Genomic DNA, 23,003 nt, shown 5'->3' with positions numbered 1-23,003 from the left:
TTTCTGCAATTTAATTTGTAATCCAATTACAAAACAGATCACACATTGTTTTAAATGTGTAAAGTACTAAAGCTGCTGCGATTGCAAGCAAACCGAATTCAGATTAATTTTGCATCTCTGACAATGTCAGATTGTATATTCAGCAAAAGTAAGTAGAACGTAAGACCACTGATTCTGTTTTCTCTAAGGCCCAACCCCAAAAGAGGAAGGGAAAATGCTTGCTACCACATGCAGAGCCTCTTCCCACAAATGATTTGAAAGAATAACTTGCTCATTTCTGTAGCTTGGTTTAAATGTAGAAACTTGCCTAATTTTAGAAATCACTCAGGAATTGAAAAAATATCTCAACCAAAATTTTGACTTTGATTAGAAGGACTTGTGACCTAATATTTGTCTAAAGGAATTTCACGGAGAAGCAGGTTTTTTCCCCACTCAATGACCTTCAGGTCAATGGAACTTCAGTTCCATCATCTCCGAAAACTCTCCTCATCTCTATCAACATGTCATTTTTGGGGCTCCTATAAGGATATCACACTCATTGTATTTATATAAAATAAATCAACATTTGGATTGTCCTAAATCTAAGTTTTCCATCTGTCCCTTAAAAGTAAAATCTTCCAGTTGAATATGACTTCTGGTGACCAAATGATGCATCTATATAGTTTCATATATAGTAATAATATGGAAGTGGTTTGCTACTGCTTTCTTATGCAATATGTTTCCAGCTCTAAGTCTAGCCTACAGGCCTGGGATTTTGAAGTAGTCTCTTTTCTAAGTATTAAGCAAGGCTAGGATTTTCCTTAATGCATGAAATTTTAACCTCCAGATGTAAAAGCTGTACAAAAAAAAAATTCCAAAAGAACCCAACGTAAGTTTGGGAAGAAAGTACAAGTTTCAATAAGTTGAATATTGTCTTATTGTTATTATTTTTTCTATATAATCACAGAGGCGCCTGCCACTGCTGACCTGGACATCCGATCAACATTTCGACGGACGTGAGTATTATCACCAATGTTCACCCCAGTTTGCCAATGAAGGAAACAACTCTGAATGAAACAAAATGGTTGCTAGGAATATTAAATTAATTGCTTAAGGTCACTCTATTTTGGAAATCCTGATTCAACAGTAATCAAATGTAGGTGCACCACGTAAAAATAATAGATGCAGTAGAAATAGAAATAGACATAATAATATAATAACTTTGTATGATAACCACATACAAAGTTTCTAGCAAACTGATGTATAATGCCAACAGAATGTCACTGGCTAAATCTGCACTCCAGATATGCGCTCATAATGTAAGCCAACGTGGGAGCATGCTGAGAGTTCCTAACACAGCACAAGGGATCGTGCAATTAGCCCAGTTCCTAAAACTCAGGTCTCTAGCCAAGTGACTCAAGCACAAGCCACATTTGTGCACATCCTAGTCTAACAGCCACACTTATGCGTATGGTCAAAAATAGCAAAAACTTTTTCAAATAGAAATTATAATTACTATAAAACATAATTTTAAATTTAAACATTGGGATCAATACTTCTGATAAATGTTTCCTATCATGGTGGAGCTACAGAGGAAATGGAAAAATTGGGGGAAATTACTTGATTTATTTGGAAGCATCCTGATTTTCAGAAGCATCTATAAACAAGAGACAAGAATCACAACAACCACAAGAAATCCCCCCAAATTTTCTATAGAGATTAAAAGATAACATAGTCCCTGTGCACAAGGTCAGAACTTGATAAACATCGTTTTTAGAGCAGGATAGAGAATTAGAAATGTAGGTAAGGATTTTTTTTTTCAGCAAAAAGATGTCTTTGTTTAAATTCTTTGTATAATTCTAATTTAGGAGCACAGCAGGAGGAGGAAAGTGGACATTACCATCCAGGTACCTGGTTTTCAGTATTCAGCATTGATCACCATTGTGAACTGTCACTTAAACATCACTTTAAACAAAATTTAACTACAAGCACTAACATGGAGAAACTTAGTGGACTTAGAATAACTTTATTGTCACTTTGAATTGCCTCACATAGAAATAAATATGAACTTATTTCTGTATGAGGCAAACTTGAGACACATTGCTTTGTAGAATAACAAAATGCCTGGCAAGTATTCTAAAAAAATAATGACTTTATAAAGAACATTGATATTGCTCATGATTCACCTATATATCCAGTGGTGGGTTTCAAAAATTTTTACTACCGGTTCTGTGAGCGTGGCTTGGTGGGCGTGGCAGGGGAAGGATACTGTAAAATCTCCATTCCCTCCCCAATCCAGGGGAAAGTTACTGCAAAATCCCCATTTCCTCCCAATCAGCTGGGACTTGGGAGGTAGAGAATAGATGGGGGCGGGGCCAGTCAGAATTTTTACTACCAGTTCTCCGAATTAATCAAAATTTCCGCTACAGGTTCTCCAGAACTGGTCAGAACCTGTTGAAACCCACCTCTGTATATATCCCTAAAGTATGGATTGGTTTTATTAACAAAATATTTGCCATGCTCCCATATGAAGTCTGCCCTGCAGTTTGAGATGCATAATAGCAATCCCGCTTTCCTTTCAAAGAAGCTTAATATTTTTTATGACCCTTACGTTATCATTACTGTGTTCACTCTGTCTTCAGTGGTTACTATACTGATGAAGAACGCATACGTTGGGATTTTTGTTAGGTTTCCTGATTAGTTTTGGAAAATTGACATAATACTTATTTTTACTTTTGGCTAATTTCAGCATGAAGATGCCACATTAATCATTTTTAAGTGATTGATCACAGAACACATTTATCTATTAATTAGCTATCCCACTGATAGTGGTTTCTGCCTTCTCTTCAATATATCTTGCCACATGAAAGAATCTATAATATCTTACTGACAATGTTCAGAGGTTGGCTTCTTCCAACTTTTCCTAGCAGTTTTAGTTAGTTACGGACATCATATATGGGACGCAATACAATGTTTTCTAGGACTATTCTGCTTTTAGCAGTATGAAGTCTTTTTTAAAAAAAATTAGGCATTTGTCTGTTCCAAATAGCCATATCTCACAATTTCTTTAGCTTCTGTAGGGTTGAACACCTGGCAGATAACTCTTATCCCCCATGTCTTTTCCACTGCACCAGCACTGACAACTAATCTCAAGGTTGGCTAGAGTGGCAAGGGAAAGGAAGTGGGTGGGGAAGCAACATTTTCTTCAACATATCTCTGATCACATAGCTGTAGTGTTTGATCTATAGGGTGGTTTGAGATTGTGTCATAATACTCCTGCTTTACTGGACAACCCAATTCAATCAATGAAGCAGGTGCCAGAGCAGCACCAGTATCGCTTAGGTAGGGATGTACAACCTTGACTTTAAGACTCATGGACTTCAACTCCCAGAAGTCCTCAGCCAGCAATTCTGGAAGTTGAAATCCACAAGTCATAAAGAATCAGATTTAGTCAAAATAAATTTTCAAGGTCATTTTGATTTTAATGAAAATGAATGATTTTATGTTAATCCCCCCCATCGTTAAGTAAAAATAGAATTATTAAACTCTAAGATATGAACATTTTTTTTTTCTTAAACTTGATCTTCAGTTTAGAAATAACTATTTGAAACAACTCCTCTGAAGTAAGGAACCTTAGATAACTAGACTCATGTCCATAATTTTGCTTTTTAATGTTTGTAAATATTTGCAAATTTTAGTATAAAATGGCATTTAATTTATGATAAGCATTTTAAAATATACCAGAATTGCACCTCTGACAATTTACACAATTGGCATATGCTTTGTTTAATTTAACTTCTGTTTTGATATGACTTAATAGTGCTAACTTCTCTTAAATTGCAGATCTAATTTAATTTGATTATTTCAAACAACTGTATATATCTGTCCCTTTATCCAAGGATATCTTAAGAAGTATAGGCTCAAATATTTTTTATGTTTCCTCTCAAATATCAACATTTTTCTCATGGAAAACGGTAACTAAAATATTTAAGGTTTAACCATGCCAAATAAGAATCCTAAAAACTGTGCTTTCAGCCTATCTGAAAAGTGATAGCTTGGGGATAATTGTTCTCCCAATTTATTTATTTATTTATTCATTTATTATTAAAATTTATATGCCACCCTTCTCCCATAGGACTTGGGGTGGCTCACAATAAAAACCATAACAATAAAATACTAAAAACCAATCCAAAATTTAAAATCCCCAAAGTTAAAAGCCTCATAGTCGGTCAGGGAATTTGCTGAAAAAGCCATGTCTTTAGGCCAGCGCCGAAAGTGCGGAGATCGGGAGCCATCCAGAGCTCAGTGGGTAACCCATTCCAGAGGGTCGGTGCGGCCACAGAGAACGCCCTCATTCTGGGGGTCACCAGCCGACATTGTCTGGCCGACGGCACCCGGAGGAGGACATCTCTATGAGAACGCACTGGGCGGTGGGAGGCCGGTAGAAGGTGGTCCTGCAAGTACCTCAGGCCCATGCCATGAAGGGCTTTATAGGTAAGTACCAGCACCTTGAAGCGGATCCGGAAGGCCACTGGCAGCCAGTCAATTACAGTCAACATTTATTTTTATTTGCACTCTGGCGACTTAACTCATTTTTCCTGCTCCCCGTCTCCTATATACGATTTAACCTTCTGGAGCAGATCAGGACGATGTGCAAAAGAAGGCAGAGGAAGCAGATATTAATTTCATTGATGGATTCTTTTCCATCATTGGATAACAACCATACTACCATAAAGACCCAAAGTCAGTGTGCTTGACAATATTAAGTTATACGGTAAAACCAAAACCAAAAATAACCAAACTACTGTTACAACTGTTACTGAACCAATTAAAATGATTTTATTAAAAAGACTTATGTTATTTACTGAAAATTGTTGCCCGTTTCTTGTATATGAATAGCAGCAGTCTAGTATGGATGACAACAGAAGCATGTTTTCCTACATACTGTGTTTATATTCAGAACAGTATTTCAGAAAAGGAAATAAGCTTGTATGATACCTATCCAGATGCAATGGCCTTCAGTGTTTAATAAAATTTCCTTGATAAACTTTTAGGAGGAGAAAAGGGCAAAATAAGCTATGTTTTGAAGTCTATTTTGAATCAGACCTGATTTTAATCCTTTCATCCTTCTGGCTGTCGAGTGCCTATTCCAAGTTAGGGAAGTCTGGTATGATTATGTATCATTGTATAAAAGCAAAATATTCACCTGAATCTTTTTTAAAAGTGAGTCCTGTTCTTCCTCTGTTATTCAGTGTGGATGGTCAAGATGAAGGCAGAGAGTTGGATTTCACTACCTTGCTGAGAAAGAGGTGAGTGGTCATTGTGTAGCCAATTCACCCTTCAGAACAATGGGATGAAACATTTGTGGGACCAATGAATTATGTCAAGTGCTTTGGAAACATTCTCACATCCATTTTCTCCAGAAGGGAAAAATGGGCATGAGATGTCTTAAAGTTACCAGCTGGGACAAATGTCTGTTATTTCCAATCTAAAAAGCAGAGGGACTGTAATGGCATGAGAAGCGACCTCTAGGGTGGTTGCATCTGATTGAGCAACACAATTTGTCAAAAAGCAGACAAAAAGAAAACATTCCCAGAATGGCCAATTCAGTGTGTCAATGATACTAAGCAGTTCTAAGCAGTATAGCAGTGTAATCTACTATATAAGGCTGAGAAAGAAGATTAGTTAATTTAAGGCCACTTGAAAGATTGATGTAAAAAATTCTTTTTTCCTAGTTTTTTCTTATTTGCAGAAATGGTTTTTTAAATATTAACATTTTACTTTTCTGTCCCTGTCATGCTTCTCTCCCTTTTTTCCTTTTTTTCTTTTTCTTTTCTTTTTTCTTTTTGCATTTTTTGCTCTGATTTGCATCTCCACTTGGAAATCTTGCTTGGAATTCTGGAACAGAGAGTAAGATTTTACTTTCATTCCTTTTAAACTGCATGAAGTATGTATGGTTTGCAGTTTACATAAGCATCCATTTTTTTCCAGTGCTTTGGGATATACGTATACGTATATCACCTCAGATATTATTTAAAATATAGCTCGAGTGGATGATGGAGCAGTCACTTTCATTGATTTGCTTGCGTAATATTCTACTTTAGAGCACTTTTGTTGCATAATTTCCAAAATATGTTATTTGGGAATTAACTTTGAGTATCTTCTATATATGTAATCATATCTAAGGGCCATTTTTCTGCCTTCTTGAAGTAACTGAGGTGGACCTACTTCTTTAATAAGAAGCTTATAAATCATCCATGGATCATATCTCACAAAACCACTTGAGCTAAAATAGCCTTTCTGCAGTAAATTACATTGCAAAATCTTTTAAAATGACAGCTGTTTTTGTCTTGTTACTAACTTAAGTTGCTGCAGTGATGTATTGTTTGAGCCTGAAGTTGACTATGTTAATGTGAGGTAGAAGTACTAACAATAAGTCAAAAACTGATAGTTGGTTTTATTTAAAACCAGAATTATACTTCAAATGAGATCATATTTTGCTATTATGATAATCTATCATAATTTTCAATTATACCTAATGAAGAAAAAAGGAATGGAGGGATAAATGTCATTTCAGTATCAACTAAACTATTTTTAACCATAGGAAAATAATATAAAGTCTTTATTAATATTAATTATCTATGTTCCACTGGAATGTTAGAAAGCTGATTTGGAACCAGCATTGAATCTAAAAACTGCTAGAAATCTAAAAAAATTGGAAGGAAGTCCTGTTCTCAGAGAGTTGAACTGAAATGACTTCTAAATATTTTTGCTAAATTATTGGAGTGTTTCCCACACCTCCAACCACTGTGAATTTGCAGCTGCAAGGATCTGCAAGGATCTGCAAGACTAAAACATGGTATCCAGAAGGATGTAAGGCCTTTATCATATAAATCATTTAGCAGTTTGGAATTCTATACTGATGAATGATTATGTTTACAATGAAGATTATTTATACATTTAGTCTTAAGAAAATAATGAGAATTTTCAAACAGTTCTATATCTTAATGTTTGAGAGGAAAGGTCTTTCTTTCTTTCTTTCTTTCTTTTTCTCAAGGTAACATGAAGCCTTTTAAATAAGCAATATAAAAAACTGGTACACAACCTTTATCTATGAACATGGACCCTGAGCCAATATCATCCATACATTTGCATTAGGGGTGTAGAGACAGGATGAGATCCTGATGGAGCTAAAAAGGCTTTAATGCCCTCTCTGCACCCTATAGCAGTTCTGATTTGGTAGAAGAACCATAGCTGTTGGTACTGGACAGAAAATTCCTGTTCCTCCATTTTAGCCGTAAAATGTCATACTAATTGTCCACATTTGCACAGTTGAAATTGAGTCGCATGGTCAGAGCTTTCAGAGTCACAGCAATGGTTTGGAGAGCTAAACATTGCCCATTCTTGTTTTAATGGGAACTGCAGATATAAAAGAAAAAGCATATAAACTTTATCTTCCCTACTACTAATCCCAATCTGGACTGGGTACCTCTCTGCCTTCCCTTTTTCTCAGAAATATTTTGCCATATGTATTATGACAATGAATAAGTTAGTGTTTTCTTTCTTTCTTTCTTTCTTTCTTTCTTTCTTTCTTTCTTTCTTTCTTTCTTTCTTTCTTTCTTTCTTTCTCTCTCTCCCTCCCTCCCTCCCTCCCTCTCTCTCTCTCTCTCTCCCTCTCTCTCTCTCCCTCTCTCTCTCTCTCTTTCTTTCTTTCTTTCTTTCTTTCTTTCTTTCTTTCTTTCTTTCTTTCTAGGATAGACTAGACAAGAAGGTATCAAGTATAAGGAAATGGGGAGGGGGGAGGAGGCCTACTCATACAAAAGGCCCATCAATGGAAACTCTGTGTTCTCAATCCATAAAAGGAAAGCAGTTGGTGTTTGCTTTCCCAGCTTGAGTGGGTGGGGTGGGGAGAAAAGATAAACAATCAGAAAAAGCACTTAGCGGCCATGGTAAGTGTGGTTGAAACAGAAGAACAGACTATCACTATAAGTGATAGTGAAGGAATGGGTCAAAAATTGGAAAGGATTTCTTAAGCTGAATTCATTTCCAACCAGATCACACACAGAAGAGTAAAGCACTTAGAGGGAGGTGATGGGAAGGATTCTTTCTCGTCCATTCACCTTACATTCTACTGAGTTCATTACCGTGCTATATGTTGTCAGGGACATCTGCCTTGTTTACATGACTTAGAAAACTATTAGATGCCCCAAGAGGTTCTATCAAGTGATCTGCTTTCTGCATCATCTTTCAGAAAACTAAAGTGTTCTCTCGATTGCGCTCTATTTCAAAGCCAAATTGGGGGGGGAGGGTCTCACCTTTCAGGTAAAAATGGTACTTGCTCAAATGGCATTATTCCAGCTTGGCACTTAAAAGCAAGACCCACTGGATTCAAAAGAGTATATCTGGGGTTTAATGTTATAACCCTAGTTTACTCATTTTTAAACGGATTTTATTTTTAATGTGACTCGTCTGGCTCCGGAAATAAGGGTTTCAGTTTAAATACTTATGGTAACATAGTGCAACTGATTTGTTCCTGTATTTTTGTTTCATAATCACAGTAAAGAGACAGGAAGATTATGTAACTTTTTTCAGAGGGCTGAAATGTTCTTTTTTGGAAATGCATGTACTCACCCAATGACTCTCTTCCCAGATCTCCTTCCAATGGAAATTTTATATTATGCTTTTCACAAGTATTACTTTCTAACAGGATAGTCTGAATAGATGGCACAGACATACAGTACAGGTGCCACAGACCAAGCAGAAGGAACAGCTGTCACCCCAGTGTGGGACAGACAATGACAGAGACTACTAGAGGAGGTGACAGCTGATATTCTAAGAATCCAAGCAATAGGATAGGAGAAACCATTGTTAGTTGTTTGCAACAATTTAAACTCTCATGGTTGTTTATAACACATAACTCCAAGTTAGTTAGGACCTAATGAAACTCTCTAATACGCAAGCAAGAGAGAACTATGCCAAATAGTCTCACTCCTGATGACATGATTTTACATAACTCCCTGTGCTGAAGTATGCACATGTGAATACTGCAGGGATATACAATGGTCTATATGAAAACTGGTCACTACAGATGCTGGTATTTTCGCAGTTTAAGCTTCTAGATAGCTTGTTTGCACTTGGTAGGACTAGATAAAAAAGTAAAACTGCCATGCCCAAACTGGTTCCTTCCAGCTATATGGAGTACGATTTATATTGTGATGGAAACTGTAGTTCAAGACAATGGGAGACCTCAATTTGGCAAAGATTGTTTTAATTCTACCCACCCTTATAGAATAATTCTGGGATTATTTTCTATATCACTTACAATAAGAGCATAACGCTTTGTGGATTAGTTTTCTAAGTGGCAAGCTAGGAGAGTTGGAAGAATCCCTTCTTAATATCATTCTTAGGATGGTGCAGATCTGGCTTGTGACTTCAATATCATTATTTCACCAACTTCGATTGAGACCAAATCAAAGCAAGGATTGGTTTTGAGGTGGGCAGTGATGTTTGAATGTGATTTGGAATAGTCCCTTTAGCACGGATTCAGCTATACTGAAGAATAAAGTTTCACTAATTGAACTGAATTACTTCAGTATAAATTAAATATCCAAATCAGCGGTGAAATCCCCCCCGGTTCTATCCGGCTCGCTGAACTGGTAGCGCCGTTGGCAGGAGGCTCCGCCCACCCACCAGGACGTTATTACATCCCGTTTTTTTACCATCTGCGCAAGTGCAGAATGTACTGCTCATGCACAGAAGAGGTGCACGCGTGCATGCTATGCACACGCTCCCACGTGCTCCCGTTCCTGAACCGGTAATAAAGGTAAGTGGATTTCACCACTGATCCCAATCAATAGCTGTATTTGTACTTTCCCAAAGAGAATGGCAGACGGTAGAATTTTCTCAGTTTTAGAAAAGACCATTAAGAATTGGATCACACCACTGTTTTATCTCGCCCAGAAGCCAGTTTTCACATTGGCCAATCAAATATACAAAGAAGGCTACTTGTCTCCCAATCACAGTGATGTCAAACTTAGAAACCACCAATCCCCATGACTTCCATAAATTGACAGGCAGCACTCCATTTCTAGTAGCAAATTCCAAGGTTTACAGATTGTTTAAAGGAAAATGCTTCCTTTTGTTTTTCCTAATTCTTTCAGGATTTAATTTCATTAGGTGACCTCAGGTTCTAGTATTTTGGGAATGGAAAAAAGATTCTCCTTGGCACTTTATTTACACCACACATACTTCAATCGTGTCTCCTCTCATTTTCCTCCTTCCTAGACTAAAAAGTCCCAAATGTACATAACCTTTCCTCATCTTTGTTGGCCTCCTCTGAACCTTCTCTAGATCCACTATATCTTTTTGAGATGCAATCATCACAACTGCACAAAATATTCCAGATATGGTTACATCATTGTTTAATATAATGACATTATATTGGCATCTCTATTTTCAATACTGTTTCTTATTATCTCAAACATAAAATTGACCTTTTTTTTTACAGGAGATGCACAATGCATCAATACTTCCATATAACTTTTTATCATTACCCCAAGATTTCTCCCCTTCATTAGTCACTGCCAGCACGGATTTCATTACTTGGTATAAGTGGTTAGGATTTTTGGCACACAGTAAGCTCCTGTCAATTTTTTGAATAAGGTCAACATCCAGAAAAACTAGCAGTAGACTAGTGACATACTCTTTTGAGACTGGTATAAATTATAAAACCATAAGCTACATTGAATTGGATTGTTGTGTGTGCAGTTGCTTCTCTGCTACCATGTTTCAGTGTGGTAAATATTTAGACTTTCTATCAAGGAAGTTGAAGCTTGTTCTAGTGATGGCTGCTGATACTACTAACTCCTGATGCCCTCTCTCTTGCTTATGGGGACGCTGCTGCATGTTCCTGCAAATGTTTCTCGGCATTGTTTTGGAAGTCCAGCAGTTTCTTACGCTCGGTACATCGGTAAGCATTCACTCCATCTCTAGTGATAATTGTCAGTAAATCTGTTCCAGAAAGGCAACTGTCTTTTGCACCAAAAAGGAGGGGAAAGGAAAAAAAAGTAACTTTATAGCATATAGCACTTTAAAGGCTAATAAATATATTACATTTTTATGGTTTAAAATCTTACATCTGATGAACTGGACACTGTTTGATATCATATATCATAATACGTGTTAAAATGTAATACTTTAGAAAACTCATCATGTTTTTGTTAATAACACACCAAACAAAAAATTAAACAGATTTATATATTTAAGAGACATGAAAATAACAAACAATCATGATTTCATTATCATATTATTCAAAGTTAAATTCTTGCATCCTTTGGAATAAAGTCATCTTTAGAGTCCATGGATGGCATTAATACTTTTTAAGTATTAATTTTAAAATAAGGCACTTACCTATAACTAAGGAAGTTTTTTCCATAAATTCATGCAAAACATGTAGAAAGTTTTCCTTAACCACAACCTTAAGAATCTGAAACTAAGGCCCAGCTGTTGCTTTATCACCAAGCTATTCAGACCACATTTGTACATTCTGCAAAATACAGGATTACTAGCTCTATGTTAGGGAACCAACAGCATTCTGCTACCCACAGACCATTTACTCCCACCTTGTTTCTCTTGCTTATGTGAATAGTGAAGTGGTCCAGACCCTTCACATTTACTGCATATGTCTAAACCAGTGGTGAAATGTAAAAATTTTTACTATTGGGCGTAGCTTGGTAGGGGGGTAATATGACTGGCTGGGCGTGGCCAACTTTTTTTTTTTTTTACTTTTAAAAGCATTTTTTCTACAATCTCTTCGGCCGAAGAGGTTGTAAAAAAAATGCTTTTAAAAGGCTCTGACGATCCCAGCTGAGTTGCCTGATCGTCAGAGGGTTTTTTTTCTTTTAAAAGCAATTTTTCTACAACCTCTTCGGCTGAAGAGGTTATTAAAAAAATGCTTTTAAAAGGCTTTGACGATCAGGCAACTCAGCTGGGATCGTCAGAGCCTTTTAAAAGCATTTTTTTTACAACCTCTTCGGCCAAAGAGATTGTAGAAAAAATGCTTTTAAAAGGCCCTGACGATCCCAGCTGAGCTGCATAATCATCAGCTTTTTTTTTACTTTTAAAAGCATTTTTTCTAAAACCTCTTCAGCCGAAGAGGTTGTAGAAAAAATGCTTTTAAATTTTTTTTAAAAAGCCTCTGATGATGCGTGGCTCAGCTGGGCATGGGGGGGGGCAGGGATTTTTGCTACCAGTTCTCCGAACCACCCGCCACCATCGCTACTGGATCAGGTGATCCAGTCCGAACCGGGAGCATTTCACCCCTGGTCTAAACCCAAGAAACCAAGATCCTGAATGTTGCTCAATTGCTCAAGTGAAATATAATGTGAGGCTACATTTCCTTTCTTTGTAGAAATGAAGGAAAACTTGAATCTCAGCCAGAGGTTGATGTCTGGGAAATCCTTCGGAATGCTCCGCCATCAGAATATGAGAAAATTGCATTTCAATATGGCATCACTGATCTACGGGGAATGTTGAAACGCCTCAAGCGCATGAAGAAGGAGGAGAAGAAAAGCACATGTAAGAGAACATGTTTTCCTCCACCATTCAAATACAGTAAATTATCTCCTTTTAGAGAAGTGTGCCATGCAAACAATTTATAATGTTTTTTTTCAGATTGTGGTCTTTCTTCTCCTACTTCTATTTATTATCCAGAAGAGAACAGCTGGTTCTATAAAATTAGAAATGAAAGTTAAAGCTGACAAGGATAGGAGAAAAGAAAGAGGAAATTTATAAATTATAGAGGGAGCTTAGAAAAAAACATCAACTAAACCAATAAAAATGAAGAAAGACAGAGGTAGAATAGCTCAACACTGAATGGAAGATTGGGGAGTTGATGTGCAATGTCCATAAGCTAGTGTTATTGGCATGATCCAAAATAATAAAAGTAATATTGCACTGTCATCTTGGAAGCTCCATCTCTTTTGTATATGCAAGCTGTATCATGACAGATATCCTGATACTCTTCCATCATTGTCTCTCCTTGACCCTTCCTATGGGCATCTCTGCTAGGGGGCAGTTACAAATATAGGCTCATATACAGTAAATAGATTTGAGAGCAGAATTTGTTTCTTTGTTTCTTGGCTGCATTGGAATTCATGGGGAAACCCACACAAAGCTGCTGTTTTCCTTGCATCACAGAAGTTCTTTGAAGCTTGTGACAGACAGTTTTCCCATCAGAAGACAATATTTGTATCTCAGAGTGAAACTGTGGGGTCCTTTGTGTTGTCTGAGCTTGGTTGTTTTCTATTTCATTGCCCAACTAGGTAACAGCATCAGTGCTGGTGATACCAAGTTGAGAAATGAAACATCTGTAAACAACAACAACAACAATAACAACCAAGCTTTGAAAGCACCAAGGACCTCACAGTTTTTCCAATAGTAGAAACTCTTGACTAACTTCAGTTTCTGAGCCTAAGCCAGTCTTCCTTATAAAGCAGTTCAGCTTCCAAAGCATCATCCCAATTTGTCATTTTTTCTATTAAAGATTTTTTTGAATACAGGAAGATGAAGACTAATACCGTGGTGGCGCAGTGGTTAGAATGCAGTACTGCAGGATACTTCTGCTGACTGCCGGCAGTTCGCCTCTCACCAGGTTCAAGGTTGACTCAGCCTTCCATCCTTTTGAGGTTGGTAAAATGAGGACCCAGATTGTTGGGGGCAATAGGCTGACTCTGTAAACCACGTAGAGAGGGGTCTAAAGAACTGTGAAGCAGTATATAAGTCTAAGTGCTATTGCTATTGCTAATACAAACTAATATAAAGAAAGAAAAAGAAAAGAAGTAGGAAATCAAAGAGAAAGCTAAAAGTGAAAGAAAGGGGAAGGAAGTAAAAAAAATGGGAAAAAGAAGCTTCCAATCTTGTAATAGTTACATGTACAATTATAAATTTATGTCTTACTCTATGATTACAATATACCTTTCTTCTTTCTACAATATAGCCTGTGTAATCATCAAAATCATAAATTTAGCCATCTTCACCCATCATACCTACGTTGTGGATAACACCAAATCTTTCCATCTTTGTCCAATATGACATTCTTTCTTTTAAAGTCAGAAGAGGGACTGTACTTTGGCAGTACAGCAGCTACTTCCCATAGCAACCAGTCCATTTTATCAACAAAATAGAGTAGGGTATTTCTGTAGTTCCAGGATGGCAATAACTTCAGGCAAGGTACCAACTAATTGGTATTTAATGCACTCTCCTCTTAATCCATGTTTTCAGCATTTAAAGGCTGCTTTATAAAGATAAGTGGAAGCTATAGTGGGAAAATGCCTTCAGTTAGTGAGTAATTTTTTAAAATGGGGAGAGAAGGAGAAGTAGCAAAGAATCAACTGAAAAAACTTGGGATTGTGTAAAAACAACTAGACATTATAACTGCAAAATATTATCTAGATTGCAACAGAATTAAACCACTTCAAATGCTGCAGTGAAAAACAGATGAGGAACCAATGACGGAGGTTATTTGTAGCTCAGGGTTGAAATCAGGGGTCCTGGGTCCTCTTTGAGTTTGGTTGTTTTCTTGCAGATGTTTTATTACCCAAACCCAAAAGGTTGACTCAGCCTTCCATCCTTTTGAAGTAGGTAAAATGAGGACCCGGATTGTGGGGGCAATAAGTTGACTTTGTATAAAAAAGAACACCGCTGGGGGGGGGCAATACAAAAGTATGAAGGCTATTGCTTAACGCGTTGTAAGCTGCCCTGAATCTCCGGATAAGGGCGGCATATAAATTGAACCAATAAATAAATAAATAAATAAACTAGGTAATATCATCAATGCTAGTGGGGAAAGGTATTGGAGACTTGAATTCAACAGGAATTTCTATTAGGAAATATGTTCCTAATCATATTTTGTTAGGGAATATGTTCTTAATCATATTTTGGCAGCACAGCAACCAAACAGGAAAGGTACAGACTTCAACGGATAGTTAGGACTGCAGAAAAAACAGTTGCAACCAACCTGCCTTCTGTTGAAGACCCTGTATACTGCATGAACCAGAAAGAGGGCTGAGAAAATATCTACAGACCCCTCACATTCTGGACATAAACTGTTTCAACTTCTCCCTTCAAGACATAGGGCATTGCTTGCCAAAACAACTAGACACAAATATAGTTTCTTCCCCCATGCCATCATTGTGCTAAATAACTAACTCCTACAACACTGTCTTCTGCCTAAAGATATTTACCCATGTAGTAGGCTGTATTGCTATTATCCTTGTCACCTTCTCATCCTTCTCATCTTCTTATCTTTCTCACCTCTCATCTTTCCTAATACCTTCTCCTATTGGTGTATTATGATGTATCAATTGCTGTTTGTTTCTTATGATTTATGATCTATGACTTATGAGACTTTGTTGTTGGTATGTACACTGAGAGCTTATGCACTGGAAATAACTTCCTTTTGTGTCCAATCACACTTGGCTAGTAAAGAATTTTATTTTATTCTATATGCAGGCTTGACTACAAAGTACCGATGTAGTATGGCTTGCCATTGAAAAAAAATTGCTACTAATATAGTTGTCCTTTGTGCAGAGTATGGATTTACCTGAATCTCAATGAATGCCAGCAGATGTTAGTATTAAGTTTATAAATATTTAGATGAGCTTATAAGCTAAATCTTTGAAATGTTTTTGAAAATGGCAATAAGAGTTTAGAAATTAAGAATATTAGGGAAATACAAGCTTCTTTTGTGAACAGAGATTTTTTTTTACATTGAAATTAGTGATTTTGATGCTAAAGTTAATCTAGATTTAAAGACAGTACCTGAACTGAACTTGTTAACAGTGTGTAAACTTAGTAAAATAAAATTTTTAAAAATAGATTGTTTTCTTATCAAATAAATTAAATTTACCCTTCCAATGATTTATTGTTCTGAGAAATTACTAGGGATTAATACTATAGTAATACTGAAACACCCAGAAAGATAACAGATCAGGATTAAATTAGCTCTACGAAAGATATAACTGTTCTGAAAGAATAATTTCATTTATATACTGTAAATAAAATTATTGCAATGCTCAAAACAGGCAAGTATTAGATTCTAGCAATGCATTATGGTGAACACAACTGAACTGAATAAGTTTGAAGCTTATGTGCTTAATATCCCTTTTTTGTACTTATAAATTTACAAGATTTCCATTTAATATTTCAGCTGCTCCTCCTAAAGAGTATCAGGGAATGTAACAAAAATATTTAATCAAAACTTAAAGAGAGATTAATATGCTACCAAAAATATATGCTACATTTATATACTGTATGTAAAATGGAGTGCAATTTAAGTTGTAATATAAATATGGATATATGGGAGAAAATGTGGGAAACTAAATTTACATTGTGTCATAATTTTAAAAAGTTTTTTTAATAAAATGTTCCATCACTGGTATGTGACACCACTTGAATTGTGAAAAATGTATAAAGGAATATCAAACCAGTGTTGGAAGTGTGAAAAGGAAGAGAGAAATTTTTACTTGCATGGTGTACTTGTGAAAAAGAAAAAAAATATAGGTGCAACTTCATACAATTATGTAAAATGTATTGTGGAATAATATTACAGTGAAACTGGAATTATCTTTACTGGGTTTTAGGGATGATGAACTAGAAAAATATGGGAAATCTACATTATATGCAGTAACTGCAGAAAGATTATTATATGCACAAAGATGGAAGAAAAATGAAATACTACAGTAGAAGATTATAAAATTAATGGAGCCTGTGGAAATGGCAGAGTTCACCAGTTTGGTGAGGGAAAATATAATAAAGAGTTTTTTAAAAGACTGGAAACCTAAAATGGATTTTTTGTTGAAAGAAAAAAAGACTGAAGTAATTATTTATGGGTTTGGACTGGAAATTAAAAGGGGCCAAAGAGAAAGAGTGCAACTATTTAATAGAAGGAAAGGAGGAAATCCTAATTCTCTGTATTCTTTCTTTTAAAATTTCTTTTCTTTTTCTTCTTTTTCTGTTTTGTTTTTCCCTTAATCTTCTTTTGACTTTGTATACTTTTACTGTACTATAAATTCTAATATATGTAAGATGATATATCGAACTGGGCAAAAGTAAACAAGAGCATGATAAAAGGGTACAGTATTGACTAGAAAGAAAGAAAAAAATCTGGAGTATTCTTCATATGAATGTTATAAATCTGATAACCTTAAAACCAAAGCTATCACTGGAATATATATTTCATAGAATAAAGTAGAATTGCCAAAATGTTTAGAGATCATTGCTTGTTTGGCTAAATTTATAGCTATGCTTTATATTTTTCTGACAAGTTCAACAATGTTGAATTTCAGTGGTTAGATAACTGTGAAAGAGCTTAAGGCTTTGTTAAATAGGGTGCCCCTGCTGAGATACCGTATTATGTTGGCAAAATGTTTACTGCTTCAATTCATGCAAAAACTAGAAACTTGGGAGCAATATTGCTTCAAGATTGTTTACTAGGATCATAGGCTTCTAAAGCTATGACAACTGAAGACAAGAATTATTCTTACACTGAAAAAGAAACGTTAGCTATTCTGTCTGATTGCACAAGGTGTCATCAGTTTATTTATCAAAAGATAGTGAAGGCAGAAGGAGGCAGATTGTAACCTTTGAAGCATCTATATATCTATCAAATTTTAGGATTGGAAGATGACTGTTAATCTTACAAAAATACCAAATTGCAGACTACTTATAGACAAGGAAAGGAATTAATAATCATTGACATTTAGTCGTGGGGAAGGGTCTGATCCTGGAGAAACTGAACTAGCAGTGAATTTTATTATGCCCAATTTGTTTATAATTCTAAACTGAGAGGCATTAAGGTAGATGCCAGCCTTCATTACAGAGTTCAGCTGTCAATCTTGGTCTTCTAGACACGTCAGCCCTTATCCTGGAATAGGCTTATTATTTGGCTTAATAGCAATTCAGTTAAATCAAACTTTTTATTACAAATTGGGATGAAGCTGTATATATCCTTTTCAGTGCAAAGTCAAAGATTCCATACTGTATATAATTATACCCCAATTTTTGAATTTCAGATAATTATACTGGCATGAAATTAGCTGTCCCCATTGCCAGTCCCTATATTGCCCTTACAATCTTGGTTTTGTTGAAAGGTGCTGCCCTGATTCTGTATTTGATTGCCTGTCTGCAATTCCCTGCTCATCATCTCTGTTGAATAGTGGGTGCAGACAGAGGACACAGGACACATCCAGCAGATCAACAGCTTTATTCCGTTCCAGTAACAGCAATGGCAAACCGAGCCGCGGCAGCCCTTTTTAAACCACAGCTGTCCGCGGCTTCAGCCACTGACACACGCTTAATTTTCCCGCTCTAGCTACTGGCTCCTGATTGGTTCCTGTGCCCGCCTATTCAATACTTAACAATCTCCGGGGCCCTTTCTGTGTGAATGAAGGCAAATATATGTGTCTCAGGATAGTGTTGCAGGATCCAATCTGAATTGGTCAATAGGACTAGAGGTTTACTATTCCAAGGTTTTGGACTCGTGTGGAGCCCATCCTCAAGGCATTTCTCAATCTCAATTCTCAATGTATGCATCCTGGAGATTGAGAAGTTCCCTGACAATGGGCTCCAGCATGAGCCCAAAAGCTTGGAAGGACAAACCTCTGGTCCCAATGACCAGCTCAGATTGGATTCTTCCTGTGCCTTTATCTACCCCCTCTTCTGTCATAATCAAGTTGAATAATTTTTTAAAAATCAGAATCTGTCGTAAAAATGTCATAAGAATCACTTTTATTTAGGATTCATCTTTCTTTGCCTTATGTAGGCAAAATGTTTATTTTTGTATTGAATTTGAATGTTCTTTAATATCCAAAATCCATCGCATGAAAATATTTTAAATGCAGATTTAAATGCAGGAGGATGAAAGGGATTTCTTGGGATTTCTTGTCATTCTTAAACAAGTCCAGATGATATTTTTGTTGTGGAATTTTCCTTCTAGGCATAGAGTTTTAGCCTGCCTCTTTTCCCCCACCTACATTTCAACTTTTTTTTCATATCACAAAAACACCTACTCGGGTTTTTAAAAAAGCAGAATGGCTTTTGATTAATAGAGCCAGGTGGTCTCCATTTGGCAGCATCTGAGTTATAGGATGTATTCAAATAACATTTGAATCTTAATTTTAAACCAATTTTGTCCACAGCATTTCAGAAGAGGTTGGATCCAGCATATCAAGTTGACAAAGGACAGAAAATCAAATTAGTAGTGGAACTTGCTAACCCAGATGAGGAAGTTAAGTGGCTCAAGAATGGACAAGAGATCCAAGTGAGTGGCAGGTAATCAAGAGAACAAAATGAAAGCATTTGCATTAGTATTATACAGCAATATGAAATGTTATATGGACATAATGTGGAGTATAGGAAACCTAGTCATCACCAAAACTGGGAAAGAAGGAAATTTCATCAGAATGGAGAGGGAGAAAAAATAGCAACCAGAGGCATCTATGGATGGGTGGGGATAAAAAAAAAGTCAAGTTTGTGATTGCAACTATACAATAACCCCATTTTTATGTGCAACTCACATAAATAAGGACTGGGCTTTAATTGCACAGTGATGGCCATGATCTTGAATCTTTTGATACCTCTACCCACTCACTCCAGAAGCCTCCAATATCAACAAAAGCTATAAGCAGTTGAGAAAATGAGGTGGGATTAATGCTTACTATATTGTAAAACTGCTAATTCATATAGTTTTTCATGCCTGGTTTTTCTCTTTCCTCTACTCATCTCTGCCTTGAATGAACCCCATCCATCGTTTGTTCTTAGCAAGTAAGTCCTCATATTGCACTTCTTGTTTTTTCTACTTTCCTTCATCTACAATACAGCAAAGGATATATTTTTGCTGATTCCCCTCCCCCCTCCCCAGTTTAGAAGGGCTGAAATTACAAATGAGTCAATCTAGCTTTGAGGTCTTCTAATACAAGTATGACTAGACCTAAGTGAATATCTTTGAACTAATGATAACATTGCATGATCACTTGGCCATAAGTAAGCTATCTAACATAAAACCATGGTAATTACCTCTGCCTTATTAAGCAATTTATGAAGATGTTAGTGGTTGGTTTGTTTGTTTGGTAACCTGAATAACTACTGTTTAATTGTTTTCATGCATATCCCAAGGAATAGATGAGTCCCTTAGTAGTCTTTTGCACATTATTTTGTTATCTAGATCAGGATGAAAATATACTGTATATAATTCATACCCATTATGCAATTCTTTTTGGGTGAGCAGCATTATGCAAAGCACAGAAATGGGGAAAGAAATAATGTAATAAGACAATCATTATCAGCATGAGGGCACAGGACCATCCGGGTATTGTTAGATTATATTTATTAAAGAGAGAAACCTAAAGAAAGAGAAGCAGCTACCTGCAACAAGCAAGGATCTATAAAAAAATCTGCTGAGTTATTTCACACTGAGCCCCATGAAAGAAAGCATATGTTACAGCAAGGAAATTAAGGTACAAAATAAGAGAAAGAAAAGGAAATACAGCTAAATACAGCGCGGGTAGTTACGGGGGCGTCTAGATACTCCCGTGTAACACCTCTCCTGCATGAGCTGCACTGGCTACCGGTGGCACTCCGGATACGTTTCAAGGTGCTGGTGCTCACCTATAAAGCCCTTCATGGCTTAGGCCCGGGGTACTTGCAGGACCATCTCCAGCCGTTCTCCCATCGTCCTGTGCGCTCTCACAGAGTCGGCCTCCTCAGGGTGCCGTCGGCCAAACAATGTCGGCTGACGACCCCCAGGGGGAGGGCGTTCTCTGTGGGAGCCCCGACCCTCTGGAATGGATTGCCCACTGAGCTCAGGACAGCCCCCGACCTTCTTTCCTTCCGTCGCGAGCTGAAGACGTGGCTCTTCCGCCAATTAAACTGATCCGTTTGGGGGTACACTGGTATAATTTTAAATCATTTTTAATTGGGTTACTGATTTTAATTTGATATTGTATTGTGATTTGTATTGAAGTTGTCATTTTGTAAGCCGCCTTGAGTCCCTAGGGAGAAAGGCGGCATATAAATCGCAATAAATAAATAAATAAATAAATATAGTTTACCCCCAAATCACTCATCTTTACCAATCCATACGTTTGCCCTTGAAAACTGTCTTTGTTATCACAGTGCCCATGCCCCATGTCATATATTTACCTTCTCTCTCCTCTTTTTTTGGGGGATCCCATCAATTTTATCTTTCTCTCAATCCATTCATTTCATGCATTTGTTTTATGTCTTTTCTTGATTCAGTCTCTCAATTCACTGCAATTTATTTCTTTAATATTGATCATTCTTGCATTAAATCTTTAATGCATTTGACACTATTGATTCTTCAACCTAGCACATCTTGTTTTGCCACATATATCTTAAGTATATTTCCCTTGCAGTCAGTTTACTTCTATGATGTTTCTCAGAATGCAGGCAATTATTGCCATATAAACAAGTTTCCTCATCTTCTTTCCTTGCCATCAAATATATGTTACCTACCACCTTTCTATAGTATTCACAATATTGTCTTAAAATTTCTCCATCCGTCTTCCCTTCTTTGATAGACATTTTACCAGGGAACCTAAATCCATCTCTTTGCTTCAATTTTTCATCATTAAGTATTTGTTCACACAGTTTCTGCAGTCAAACACAACTTTCTTGCTCATTATACATTAATTTTCACCTCCAGGTTCCTCACTACATTATACAATCTAACATTCCATGCAAATCATTTGAATTGCGAGCCAGCAACATTGCACCACCTCCATTCTGTATACATAACTATGCATAGCTTCATATCCATAGTAACACATCTCTAATTTCATCATAAGCATTTCTTACATTTTTATTCATGAATACATTAAAAAAAATCTAGTGGTTTATCACAAATCCTCATCCTGGTGCTTAGAGCTAAGCCATCTGCCAAGGAGGGTTTTTATTGTCATGTACACTTTAGTTTTATTTGCATATATACTGTATGCCATTCTTACTGCATTCAGCAATCAACCATCAAGTCCATGTTTGCACAAAATATTCCATCATTCAAGCTATTGTTTTATGTATGCTTTCTTTAAATAAATAAATGCTTTATTTCCCACATTCATACAGATCTTGTTTGTTTTTGACTATGTGCGAAGTTGCAACACCGCTTTTCACTTTGTGTTAGGAAACAACAATTTTATTCCAATTATCAGGAACAGATAAATCTTTACACACGCTAAATAAATCACACTATTACTCTATATGTAAACCATATCCATATTTTAATTTCCATATTTCCCTAATTTTACCATCCATGCTTGTAGCTTTATAATTTTATTAAAAATTATATACTTGTGGCTTTATAAATTTTATTTAAAAAATTGTAATTTTTCAAGGTTCTCACAGCAAGTATAACTTTCTTTTCATCATTTTTCTTGAACATTAACATTTATAGCATTCTCTTGAGTTCTATTTATTTGTTTGTTTGTTTATTATTTCTATGTTTATAAAATATAGGCCACCCAACTTACTCAAGGTAACTTTGATCTATCACTACCATTCCTATACAAATCTCTAAAACACTCCTACTAAGCATTCCTTCACTTCAATTTCATCCCAAAATATTTCAACACTTTTATTAATTTTATTATTATTAATTAACCACTCCAGTCTGGTGGAGGCTTCATATTTAACCTAATTCCATTTTTTTCATTATTATCACTGCATTTTCTTTCCCTTTTAAAAATGTAACTGTTCCTTGTTCTTTTTTAACTACAATCTTTGCAATTATCTTTTATCTTTTTTCTCTACACACTGTATAGAATATGTGTATGTGAACATAGCTGATCAAAATTACCCAGGAATCTAGGTGATACCTATTCTGTGTTAGGTTTTTTTTTTTTTTAAATTCATTTCCATTTTTTTACATAATTTTTATTATGGAATTTTAAAAGATAAAAACTAATAAGAGCTGTGGAAAAAAATAAGAATAAAAAGAAATAGAATGTACC

At 36.1% G+C, this 23,003-nt stretch overlaps 1 protein-coding gene across 1 annotated transcript in view; it reads left to right on the top strand.

Moving 5' to 3' along the window:
• MYBPC3 (myosin binding protein C3) overlaps positions 1–23,003 on the top strand; it is an 82,534-nt gene that overhangs the window by 17,896 nt on the left and 41,635 nt on the right. Inside the window, exons 7-13 of the mRNA XM_070936780.1 lie at positions 947–995; positions 1,848–1,886; positions 5,232–5,288; positions 10,925–10,948; positions 12,389–12,555; positions 19,176–19,308; positions 19,798–19,800. Coding sequence (XP_070792881.1) covers positions 947–995; positions 1,848–1,886; positions 5,232–5,288; positions 10,925–10,948; positions 12,389–12,555; positions 19,176–19,308; positions 19,798–19,800 — 472 coding nt within the window. The remainder of the gene's footprint in view (positions 1–946; positions 996–1,847; positions 1,887–5,231; positions 5,289–10,924; positions 10,949–12,388; positions 12,556–19,175; positions 19,309–19,797; positions 19,801–23,003) is intronic.

The sequence above is a fragment of the Pituophis catenifer genome, unplaced genomic scaffold, assembly GCF_029215685.1.
Source record: "Pituophis catenifer annectens isolate HBS135680 unplaced genomic scaffold, rPitCat1.0.hap2 SCAF_1, whole genome shotgun sequence".
Lineage (NCBI taxonomy): Eukaryota > Metazoa > Chordata > Lepidosauria > Squamata > Colubridae > Pituophis > Pituophis catenifer.
This window is presented reverse-complemented; position numbering and strand designations above follow the sequence as displayed.